This window comes from Choloepus didactylus, chromosome 21 (genome assembly GCF_015220235.1).
Source record: "Choloepus didactylus isolate mChoDid1 chromosome 21, mChoDid1.pri, whole genome shotgun sequence".
NCBI classification, from domain to species: Eukaryota; Metazoa; Chordata; class Mammalia; order Pilosa; family Megalonychidae; genus Choloepus; species Choloepus didactylus.
In genome coordinates, this window is record NC_051327.1 from 52,374,360 (window position 1) to 52,386,607 (window position 12,248).

The 12,248-nt window shown below is 38.3% G+C and overlaps 2 protein-coding genes and 1 pseudogene across 2 annotated transcripts; 1 reads left to right on the forward strand and 2 right to left on the reverse strand.

Annotated features, from left to right (window-relative positions):
* Nucleotides 1-913: 913 nt before the first annotated feature.
* On the forward strand, nt 914-1,849 carry LOC119517982 (olfactory receptor 1013-like). The gene has a single exon (XM_037815087.1). The coding sequence runs from the start codon at nt 914-916 to the stop codon at nt 1,847-1,849; it is 936 nt and encodes a 311-aa protein (XP_037671015.1).
* Nucleotides 1,850-3,376: 1,527 nt separating this feature from the next.
* LOC119517321 (olfactory receptor 9G4) lies at nt 3,377-4,348 on the reverse strand. The gene has a single exon (XM_037813836.1). The coding sequence runs from the start codon at nt 4,313-4,315 to the stop codon at nt 3,377-3,379; it is 939 nt and encodes a 312-aa protein (XP_037669764.1). The 5' UTR covers nt 4,316-4,348.
* A 632-nt stretch (nt 4,349-4,980) lies between these two features.
* Nucleotides 4,981-5,585, reverse strand: LOC119517322 (annotated as a pseudogene).
* Nucleotides 5,586-12,248: the final 6,663 nt, after the last annotated feature.

Consider the following 12,248-nt stretch of genomic DNA (forward strand, 5'->3'; position numbering starts at 1 on the left):
TGGATGTATGGATGTATATATTTTTTATATTGTTAGGTAGTTTACATAGTTGAAAAATTTTGTTTGAGAAGTATAAGGAGGCAATAAAAAGGTCTGTAATATAAAGGGTATATTTGAATGTGTTAGGTCTGAAAATTGTTGCTACAAAAAATAGTAAATTGGGATATGTAATTTTTGTTACATACATGGGAGTTATGTACATGACTAATAAGACAGACTGTAGAATAATGCTATATTCCAGGCTATTATACCTCAAAAGACTCACATTCGGGTATACTTCAGGTAATGGGATGGGTTCAGTCATTTGTTTCTACTCTGCAATTTCACCCTGATTTTCAATCTGGTTCTCAACTCTGGGATTTATGGTGACTGTGCCAAAACCACTCTAGAAAAACAGATAGGAGAAATGCCAATGTTGATGCAGAAGGGGAAAATGTCATAACTTGATGAACCACAGGGGACTTCCTAAGTCTTAGGGGATCTTTATGAATTATACATTTTGAGCAGAGGAATTGGGGAAGGCTTTTTCCTGTGTCTAAATTTAATTTATTGTTCCAATTTGTTTTCTCCAAGAAACTAGATATTTTTCTTAAAACATTTCACATTGTCTGAATCTTTCCATTTTTGTTTAGTTGTTGACTAAGCATCTCTCCCTTCTTAGACTAAAAGCTCCATAAAAGTAGGGGCCCACATTCTTGTTTTAAAATAATTTTACAGAAAGGAATATAGTGAGGTTCAAAGAGCTCCCTTCACCAGTCCAAGATAGGAAGGATTCCTGCTCATATTTCCCTGCTTCTAAAACCTGTAGTCTTGACCATAACTCATGGTTCCGCTCACAGAAAGCTTTCATTTGATACCTAGTGAAGAAATTAACTCTACTCTACTCCATTTGTAGGCGATGTCTCCTTTAGCCATGAAGAGAGGCAATCACACTGTGAATGAGTTCATCCTGCTGGGCTTCACCGCAGATCCCCTGTTGCAATTGGTATTATTTGGGGTGTTCCTGTGTGTGTACTCAGTGACCATACTGGGAAATACCACTCTCATTATACTGATCTGTAATGACTCCCGACTCCACACCCCCATGTATTTTTTCATTGGGAATCTTTCTTTCCTGGATCTCTGGTATTCCTCTGTCTACACCCCAAAGATCCTAGTGACCTGCATCTCCAAAGACAAGAGCATCTCCTTTGCTGGCTGTGTAGCTCAGTTCTTCTTCTCTGCTGGACTGGCCTATACTGAGTGTTATCTGTTGGCTGCAATGGCTTATGACCACTTTGTTGCCATTTCCAACTCGCTGCTTTATGCTCAAGTCATGTCAAGGAAATTGTGCATTTCTTTAGTTATATATTCCTATACTGGAGGCTTTGTCAATGCAATAATACTGACAATCAATACATTAACATTAGATTTTTGTGGTGACCATGTCATTGATGACTTTTTCTGTGATGTCCCTCCCCTGGTGAAGTTGGCATGCAATGTAAAAGAGAGCTACCAGGCTGTGCTCTTCTTCCTCCTGGCCTCTAATGTCATCACCCCCACTGTGCTCATACTGGCCTCCTACCTCTTCATCATTGCCGCCATCTTGAGGATCCACTCCACACAGGGCCGCCTCAAAGCCTTCTCCACCTGCTCCTCCCACTTGATTTCTGTCACCTTGTACTATGGCTCAATTCTCTACATCTACTCTCGCCCAAGTTCTAGCTATTCCCTTGAGAGGGACAAATTGGTTTCTAACTTTTACACTGTGGTCTTCCCCATGTTGAACCCCATGATCTACAGTCTGAGGAATAAGGATGTGAAAGAGGCTCTGAAAAAACTCTTCAGGTTAACACTATCTGAAGTTTAAATTGCCATAAAATTTTTAGTCAATGCTAAGAGATAATGGACAACACTCTGTAGAATGTTGGAGGATATAGGTTAGAAAAAAACATGACTTTTTGTCTATTAAAGGAATTTCACTGGAACAATTTTGCTTCTTTGATTTAGTGCCTATATTTTGTTTCAGGGATCTGACTCTAATATATACTGTAGAAAATGGGTCAAGTTTAATATAACAATATATTTCTAAAAAGCAATATCTTGATTTAATACATTATAGGATGTAATACATCTAGGATCTTAAAGAATTAAATTTGTTAGTAACTCTCTCCTCTAAAATTAGTCAACTATTTTTCCACCTATGGATAGGATAATAAGTGAATGTGAAGAAAAATTGATAGATTTTTGCCATGTGGGGAATGTACCCCATATCCTTCTACTCAAGTGAGGATGGAAAAAGAAAGAATCTTAAGAATTTTGTGATTAAAAATGGGAATGCAGTGAGAAATTAAGAAATAAAGCAGGCTGATAGGAAAGATCAGAAATGTCAGAGCTAATACAAATGCTGAAATACCTGAAATGTGTCCTAAAATTTCAATTTAGGTTGATTTTGTCAACATGCTCATTTCATAAAGATCTATAATCCTTCAATATTGAAGTTATAACTTCTGAATTTCAAGCTTCTCATAGTAAAATGTAGCCAATAATCCTTTACTTGTAGTGTTGTAGAGAGTATTGAATAAAATACTAATAAAAATCTTCTAGGAGCCAGATATTAACCTGCTAGCTTTCTTCATACTGTCTTCTGGTGGAAGAAAACAATCACTGGGTCAAGGATACACTGGGTCTTTGATTGTTTCATTTTATAACTCTTATTCTTATTTTCCCCTAGTAGGTGTTATGGTGTCATGCCATAAGGGAGAGTACTGTGCAGTGCCCCTTCTATGAGGGAGAAATCACTCTTTAGGTTGATACACAATCCTAAGCAAGACATCATTCTGTGGTTGAGAACAAAATTTTTAGAGTCTTAGACATTTTCTCTAATATAATGTTAATTTAGATGGCAGAAAGTTCAGAGAGAAATATTCTGTATATGTAATTCATGCTGTAGGAAGGAATTTTGAGAGGACACCTTACTTAGAGTAAAATCTGTAAAATCATGAGCAAACTTCCAACAGTCTAACCATTCCATATATTCTCCCTATCCAACACAATTTCCTTCACAAGCTAAAAAGTAAAACTACATTCAGAAAAAAAACTTCCAAATCCATTTTTCTCTTTCTGAGAACTCTCAAAGGCAAACAAGAGGATAAATTTGGAGGAAAACCTAACACTGCAAATTGGCAAAATATCAGCCTGCAGAATATTAACAGCCTAATGGTATAGGTTTAAAATATTTTACATCACAATAAAATATTAAAAACCAAAGAGTGATTTATTCGATATTCTATTGTCTTGTGTATAATTTGCTGAATTTAACTGAAATATAGCAACGTATAAAACCACATATAAATCAATAATTAGCTCATTCATCAAAAGGAACCATGATGCTTTTTCATCTCTGTAGTCCTATAGTCTGTGTTGCTTTCCTGAAAGCTGCTTTAACATCTTTGTTCCTCACGCTATAGATGAGAGGGTTGAGTAATGGGTTCACCACGGTGTAGAACAGGGCAGCCACTTTGTCTCTCTCAAGCGAATAGGTGGAGCTCGGCCTTGAATACATGAAGAGCAAGGACCCATAGAAGAGGGTGACTGAGACCAGGTGGGAAGCACAGGTGGAGAAGGCCTTGCGCCTCCCAGAGGCAGAGCGGATCCTCAGGATGGCCAGGAGGATGTTGAAGTAGGAAATGAGGATGGCAAGTGTGCTGGAGAGGACTGTGAAGCCCACCACACCCAGGAGGACTTTTTCATAGACCCGGGTGTCTGTGCAGGACATTTTTACCAGGGGTGGTGCATCACAGAAGAAGTGGTCAATGATATTTTTACCGCAGAACTTCAGACGGAAAGTGTTGGCAGTGTGGGCTACAGCATTCAAGAAACCTCCTATGTAGGCCCCAGCAACGAGGCCAGTACAGAGAGACCTGGTCATGGTACCTGAATAGAGTAATGGGCTACAGATTGCCACGTAGCGGTCATAAGCCATGGCTGCTAGGAGATAGCACTCGGTGTAGGCTACAACACAGGAAAAAAACAACTGGGTTCCACATCCAGCCAAGGACATACGTTTATCTGTTGAGACACAATTGGCCAAGATCTTGGGGGTATACACAGATGTGTACCAGAAATCCAGGAAAGACAGATTGCCAATGAAAAAGTACATGGGTGTGTGCAGCCGGGAATCGATCCGGATTAAGATAACCAGGGTCATATTCCCTGATAAAGTCACTAAGTAGAGAGTCAGAAATATTCCAAATAGAATCAGCTGCAACTTGGGGTCTGCTGAGAAGCCCACCAAGATGAACTCAGTCAGGATGGTGTGATTTCCCACTTCCATTTCCACGGAGCAGAAAACCTGATTAAGATTATGAGGAAAAAAGTCAGTGATCCTTCTATTGTATGAAGTAAACAAGGGTTTTATGTCAGCAATTACCAAGAGGTTTATATTCTGTAGTATCTACAATTATAGAATTTAAGTCTGTGATTTAAGGGAACCACTAGAATTGGAGTCAGAATCTAGATTTAAAATTAGGGCTTTTAACTTATTAACTGTTAAATGCATGTCCAATCCATTATTTTCAACAGACAATTGAGGAAAATGAAGCTCATAAATGTTTACTCATAGCTCCCTGTTGGTTCATCCTATTGAGTGAAATAGACATAGATGAAAGCACCAGCTCACTAACTGGCACATAGTTGGCACTCACAAAGTGTCAGTATCCTTCCACATATTATGGTGAACTCTTTATGTACCATGTATTTTGCTGATATTGATAAAATACCAATACAATGCTAATGCTTCTGATTTTGTTAGTAAAACGAGAAAAAAATTATTTATTGATCACTATGGACCAGTTATTATTCTGCCCTACACCTAACCCATTTAATCCTCACAACAACCACTTTAGGTTTGATAATGATTCTCTTGCTATACTAGATTAAAAAGGAGCACAGAGAGTGTTTTGTTTTATTTATTTATTTGTTATTTTTGATGTAAGTAATTCACTTTTTTCTTCTGTAAAATTGTATGTAGAGCCCACAGGGGGTCTGGGTCACCTGCACGGAGACTCTGGTGTGGGTCTTTACAAGATGGGCAGTGAACTCCTGAGAGGGAGACTTGGGCAACGAGGTCTCTTTGCAGAGGTTGGGGGAAAGATAGCTGCTGGTCTTGGAGATGGCATCAAGGTGGCCTTGGGTAATTTGCCCAAGGTGTTGTGCAGTTCTGGCCAGATGTAACAGTGGTCAATACCATCATCAGCAGCAGTTTCTTGGCCTTGGAGGTCAAGACAATGCTAGTGTCCCTGGGGACACGCATGAGACACACCAGCATGGAGTCCCAATCTCTAGTTACCTTGCATGGGAAGGTGTGGGACTTGCGGACCTTGTTCCCACATTAGTCCCGGCATACAGTGATGATGGAGCACTTGGCCAGAATGATGGCCCCATGGACGGTGGTGGCTACCTCCTTGGAGCACTCAACTCCCAGGCTGGCAAGGCAGGTCACTGAACTGCCCAATGGCCACAAGGACCTTGAACCTGGTCCGCTGGCCAGGATGGGTCTGCTGTTGTACAGATGTGATTATCAAAATCTCCTCCTTGAGGGACATGTCCGATGTTATGAAGTTAATAAACAAAGAGCTGATGTGTCAACAGAGAATTTGTTAACCTAGTGTCCATGCTCTTAGCAGGTAAGCCATTTTCCTCTTTTGTTTTACACTTTGGTTCTCCCAATAGAATGTTTTCCTCTCTTTTTCTCCTGGCAAAAGCAATACTCATTACCTTCTGACAATCTGAATTTCTTTTCAACTAAAAACTGCTCAAAAAATAATTTTCTTAAGAATACTTTGTTTCCCACTGTCCTGTATTGATTTGAGATTTAAAAGTGTACTTGGGACATTTTTTGATGCTGTGGATGTGGAATCTTAGGTAGAACCCACTTTTTGGTGTCACGTCATTCCAAAACCATGAAACCTTCAAAGTTTGTGCACTGTAGCTCCAAAGCTTTTGAGAAAGACTAAGAGGAGTCTTCTATGTAAAACAATATTTTTATCAAATTAGAGCTGATTATCTCAGTATCCAATTGACATCCATTTCAATATAATATAATTTGGGCAATCATGGGAACATATGGACAAAGACAATTGCTATAATTCTTGTTTTGCCTCTGAAGAAGCAAACAACTGATAAAATGAATTTTCTTATCTGTTTCCCCATAATTTTTCCCAGAGGAAGAAATATTCAAATGAGACCTCAGGAACTGAGATGCATTGATCCAGATGGCAACAGACTGCAGGGTTATGGGCAGGGTTATGGAGAGAAGGACAGTACCCCCATCAGCAGAAAGGGTAAGTATCACAGTCCTCACATGGGAGAGAGCCAGTGAGTGCAGGAACTAAGAAAAAGTACATAAAGGTGGAGTGGAGCCAGGCACCAGCAGAGGAGCTGGAAGGTCATCAGATCACAAGCTGTTTGGAGCTCTATTAAGTATGTTGGTCTTTAAACTATCACAAATGGAAGCCATGGTCATTACGAGGAAGTCACTGGATCAGATTTGTACATTCAATTTTCCTTCTGGCTACAGGCTAGGGAATGAGCTGAAGGGGAGCAAGGCTTCCATTCCAACTAGAAAGTCTCTGAAACCCTCATTCTGCTGTCACATAAGACCAATCCATTCATAAAGACAGGAAAAGGAGGCAATATGAAGTTTTAGAAAGAATGACTCTTGTTTTATAAACTGAGTCATCCTAGCACACAGGACCCAAAAGAGTCAGACTCAACCATTCTGCCAAGCAGGAATTTATAATTACATAGCAATTTATCCTCAGGGTAATGGGGAAGTCCCTCAGACAAAGTACTTTTAAAGTCTCAAAAGCTTCCTGCCTCTGTTTTTAACACAAGATATTACAAATTATTAACAGTCATAGCTAAACAATTTGGATGAAAGTTTTGATGCTCCATTAGAAGACCCAATATTATAGTCATCATTTTTACTTCTTTGTGCAATACAATTTTACTGCAAATTCATCACATTATATTTCAGTACCAAAGCTGTGTTTAAAATAGATAAACCACAAACCAATAATATTTTGTTATAGTGAAAAAAAAATGGCTACATTTCATTATAGGCTCTGATGTTAACAGCAGAGTCTGTTTTTTCCATCCCTTGATCCTGGGATGGACTTTTGGTTTCCTTTGGCCAATAATTTGTGTCATATTCTGTGTCATTGAATTCCCAGCCAGCCTGGGTCTCAGAGGCTTGGGTTGCTTCTCTTCTTCAATTTTTGATTCCTGCCACTGCCATGTAAAAACAACTGTATCAACTTTCTAGACATCTGGCCATGTTCTCTCAGTTTCCCTAAGTGACAGAAAGCTGGCCCCCAGATATGTAAGTGGGGCCATTCTAGATCATCCATCCCAACTGAGTGACAAGCTGCACACAGACAACTGAACAAGCCCAGGTGAGAGCAGACAAGGCTGGCTCAGGCAGAATGCATAATTGAAATGACACCTCATCAAATCCTGATTCCACCACTTGGAAACTGTAATCTTATGAGAGTCTCTAAACACAGCCCAAGCTAAGTGTCTTCACCTTTAAAAAAGTAAGAAAAATGTTTATGCTGTAAGATACACTGAGGATTAAAGAAAGTATATGTGAAATGTATAGGTCATAGTGTGATATAAAATTATACTTAACAAATGGGAGATATTTTTAATCTGAATGAGAGGAAAAATATCTCACCTAGTTATGATAACTGAGCTTGAGGTTGTTAAAATAAGAGCAAGTTTCTACTAACAACAATATAAGCTCAAATGGCTTGTCAGTCAGAGTCTCCCTAAAGTACTTTAGTTTAATATTTTTGTCAGCTACTCTGCATGATTTGAAAAGGGAGTGGCAGGCAAGGAAGAATGAAGTTCATTGGCCTAGGATTGAGAAGTTCTCAGATTAACACTCAGCCTGTGATCTCAAACTTATCCCGTGTTATTTTAAGAGACTTACCTTTCCTCTCTAGAACACAATGCACCCATTTGAAAAATTTTCTTGATCACAGAAACAAATTTTCTATGATTCCAATTTGTTGTAACATCTCCTGTGTATCCATTATAAAGTAAAAAATAGATAACCTCGAATGTGAAAATACAGTGTGGGAGAAAGATTGGCAGTCTTTCATGTGCTAATATCCTTGACTATATGGGAAGTTCTCAAGATTTTTTTTTGAAGGGAGGGACACAATGAACTTAAAGACAGTATTCTTTAATTTTAAGATTCTTATGGTTGTTTACCTAAAAGTCTATCATGTGAGCTTGTGTATTTTCTCTGTACTTTGGATCCATTGACCACTTTATGTGCAAATAATTAATAGCTGTTAAAATTTACCCTTTAAATGCTCCCATTTTACTCGATAGTCAAATTCCATACAATGCACCCAGGGTCCTCTATAAGCTGACCCTCCATTAATAAGTATTTTCATCTCCTAATATTTTCCCAGTAACCACTCTGTTCCATCCTTGCAGGCTTTCTCACTGTGCCTCAGAAATTCCAACCATGCATCAGCATCAGAGATTTTGAACTGTCTTTTCCTTCTGCCTGGAACACTCTTTTCTCAGATAATTGCATGGCTCACCCACACATCCTATCAGTCCCTTTCAAATATAATTTTATCACTCAGGCCCATCTTAATCACTCTGTTTAAAATTCCATGCACACTTCCACCAAGACACTTTATCCTGTTACAATGCTCAGATTCAACTTTATATTCCCCATACTTATTGTATTCTTATAACTCCAGCTTATTAAGTTTGTTATCTTTTCCTCACACCAGAATTCAACATCCACAAGGGCAGAACAATTTATTTGTTGTTTGATTTTCTTTTAGTGTTGTATCTTCAGCACATTAAACAGTTCCTAGTAAATAATTGGAACTCTACAAATATTTCTGGAAAGAATAAGTAGATTGTTACATTTATATTCAAAAAAAAAAAATTCTACCCAGAAGTGGCCTTTCAAAGCTCCATGTACCATAAGACAAATAGGAAGAGGAAATAAAGAAGGGTCCCCATCCCAAGACCTCAAAAGCATCTTCAATTTGAAATAAATTTATATAACATCTGAATGTGAAATAAGAGGCACAGAAACATTCAGACCTGTATGGCTTCTCAAAATGTTCCATCCCCTGTAACAGCCCTGTCTCTGGTTCCTTGACTGGGGACACTCAAAATTCTGTGTAAAAACTGTTTCTCTCTGGGACATGAAAATGGGTATCAACAAATGAAAATATCAATCCTGATAGCCTGGAAAACACAATTAAGAGTCAAAAAGCATGCCACATTTTTTGTCCCTTAGATTTCTCTGCTATGGAAGGGAATGTATGATGGACCCTGTGCAACTACAAGACTGTATTTCCAATTTGAGATGATGGCCAAATACCACATTGGATGGCACCCTATTTTAGAAGGGGACATATGAGAGTTTGAATGTGAGAGTGTATGAGCATGGATATGTATGTTCTTGTGTTTTTGTGTGTGGGGGGTGGTGGTGTTTGGCACACCAGTGATCCATGAGAGCCAGGCCAGACTCGTGCATCCCCATTCCTAACGTCAGCTAAGGGTACAGAGAGGCCAAAATGCTTTGTTGCCCCTGATTCCAGGTACTTACCCTTGGTCAGAAAGGCAGTTTCATGGAAAAGTCACACTTTTCCCTCTACTCTGATGTTTTGGATTGCCTTTGCTCGAGGCATATATGTATTTCTTGCACAGGCCTTTGGGACTCCTTCCATGCAACAACCCAGAAAACTTTACCTCAGTCTCCAAAGACTCAATTATAATTCATGAGTAGTTTGGGGATGAGACATTATTTAGCGTATGGTGAAATAAGATGTGTTTTAATAAAAATTGACCCATTATTTGTGTATCAGAATATAAATATTAAATGTTCCAAAGAAATTTAGACCAGTGTGCTAATTAGATTTTCTAGAATGTAACAGGTGGTCCATAACATTGTACTTGGCCATATGCTTTTCACTCTGTCCACACTATCTTCTAAGTCTTTTCTTCAGCAAACTCCTATCTATCTAATAACAGGAACTTTTATGTTGGCACAAACTTTTGTTTTATATTTAAAAATGCTGATACATTAAGGAAATATTTTGCATCACTTTGAATTATTCTTTATTTTATTTATGAATTTATCATATATAAAACTGAACAAAGAAATACAGACATTCATACAACTTGCTTGTTATAAATCAGTTTTTCACAGAATACAGTTTGTTATTCTGGATTATGCCCACAAGATTTAAAGCTTTTTGAAATCTATCTATCTACCTACCTAATCTATCATCTGTTTCTGTCTCACACAGCTGCTACATTTTTGCCCTTGATTCTTTAATTTTGGGGGAAAATTACATTGCTAGAAGCTCAGAGCGAACCCAATTAAAGGTGTTTGTTCTGTCATGAACCTAGGGAACTCTGTTATCTTTATTTAATAGCAAACCAGGAAACAAGAATCAGAAATAAAAATAATAAAATTGTTTCTAGCTCCTCTTTACAGTGGATCATTTTCTTATAACTTCCTACCTCATATTCTTTCCCAATGACTCATGTAGTACCTTTGGAATCAAAAGTTCTCAGTTTTCCCTCCTTAATTCACTCTTTTGAGTGACATGATTCAAAGCAATTCATTTAAAACATCTAATTCAAAGAATTATTCCATAACCAGTGGTATATCCCTCGTTTCATGTTTATAGATTGAAATAGACCTATAGGCAACTTATGAACTGTTAAATGAAAGTAAAAATAAATCAGCTTTTCTTTTAAATAATTTAAAACATGAGCAGTTTTTTAGACTATGTTCAAAGCAAACAGACAGAAGTTTTTCCAAAAGACAAGGCCGTATTTATCCACCAATATTTTTAAAACACACTCAAATACATTTGGAAGCAGCTTAAAAACACAAAGGCAAACAGATGTTTCTATAGTATCTAATGATTTCATGTTTTCTTGTTCTATTTAGTTCTAAGAGTTCCAGTTGATTACCATAATATGGAGGTAATTTTTAAGAATATAGCATTGTTGTTTACCAAGTGTTTTCATTTAAGATTATCTTGGTTCTAGTCAACATTTTCTTCAGGGCATCTTTCACATCTTTATTTCTTAAGCTAAAGAACAAAGGGTTCAATATTGGAATCACCACACTGTGGAACCCGAAAACCACTTTATCCCATTGCAAGGTATAGCTAGTGCTTGGTCTAGAGTAAATGAAGAGAACTGAAAAATAGTAAGAGGTGACAGCTGTCAGTTGAGAACCAGAATTGGAAAAGGCCTTCAGACAGCCTTGGATAGAGCGGATATTCAAAATGGCAGCAATGATGAAGAAATGCAAGGTAAGAACAAGTATGGGTGGGAGTAACGATGTTGGAGGCAAGGGTGAAATAGAGCACAGCCTGGTGGTTCTCCTTCATATTGTGTGTGAGCTTCATAAGAGGGGGTGGATCACAGAAGAAATCATCAATGAAATTATTGCCACAGAAGCTCAGTGTAAATGTTTTCCTCTTGATGATGGTTGAGTTAAGAAGGCCAACAAGTATGAAGCTGCAACAAGACTGGCACATAACCTCAGAGACATTGCCTGGGAATAAAGCAGGGGGTTGGTGATTGCCTCATAATGGCCATAAGCCACGGCCACCAACAAATAACTCTCACTAAAAGCCAGCACAGCAGAGAAGAAAAACAGAGCTAAGAAGCCAAGAAGGAGGTACTTCTGTCTTCAGAGATGCAGGTGATGGGGATTTGCAGGGCACAGACAGAAGCATACCAGATGTCCAGAAATGACAGGTTCTCAGGGAAGAAACACATGGGTGTGTGGAATCAGAAATCAGCACAAATCAGAGGAATCAGGTTGATATTTCACAAGAGACTGAAGACGTAAATGATGAGGAAGATCAACAAGAGTACTTTCTGTAACTGCAAGTCACCTGTGAGCCCTAAAAGAATGAAGTCATTCACTTTGTTGAACTTTTTCTCTTCCATTGACTTTGAATTTCTAAAGTCCCATTCTGGGAAAAGACCAATAACTATGTCATGACTTAAGATACCACCATCTCCCTCTCCCCATCCTTGCCATTTAAGTTCATTAAAAATTCCAAGTGACACACCTGCATTAATCCATATGAGTTGTGTCCATACTGGACTGGGTGTTACTCCTTTTTGGATAACTGGGTAACCACTTCTTTTCTGCTCTTTTAAGTTCTCAGTTATGATGCCCACTATACAGT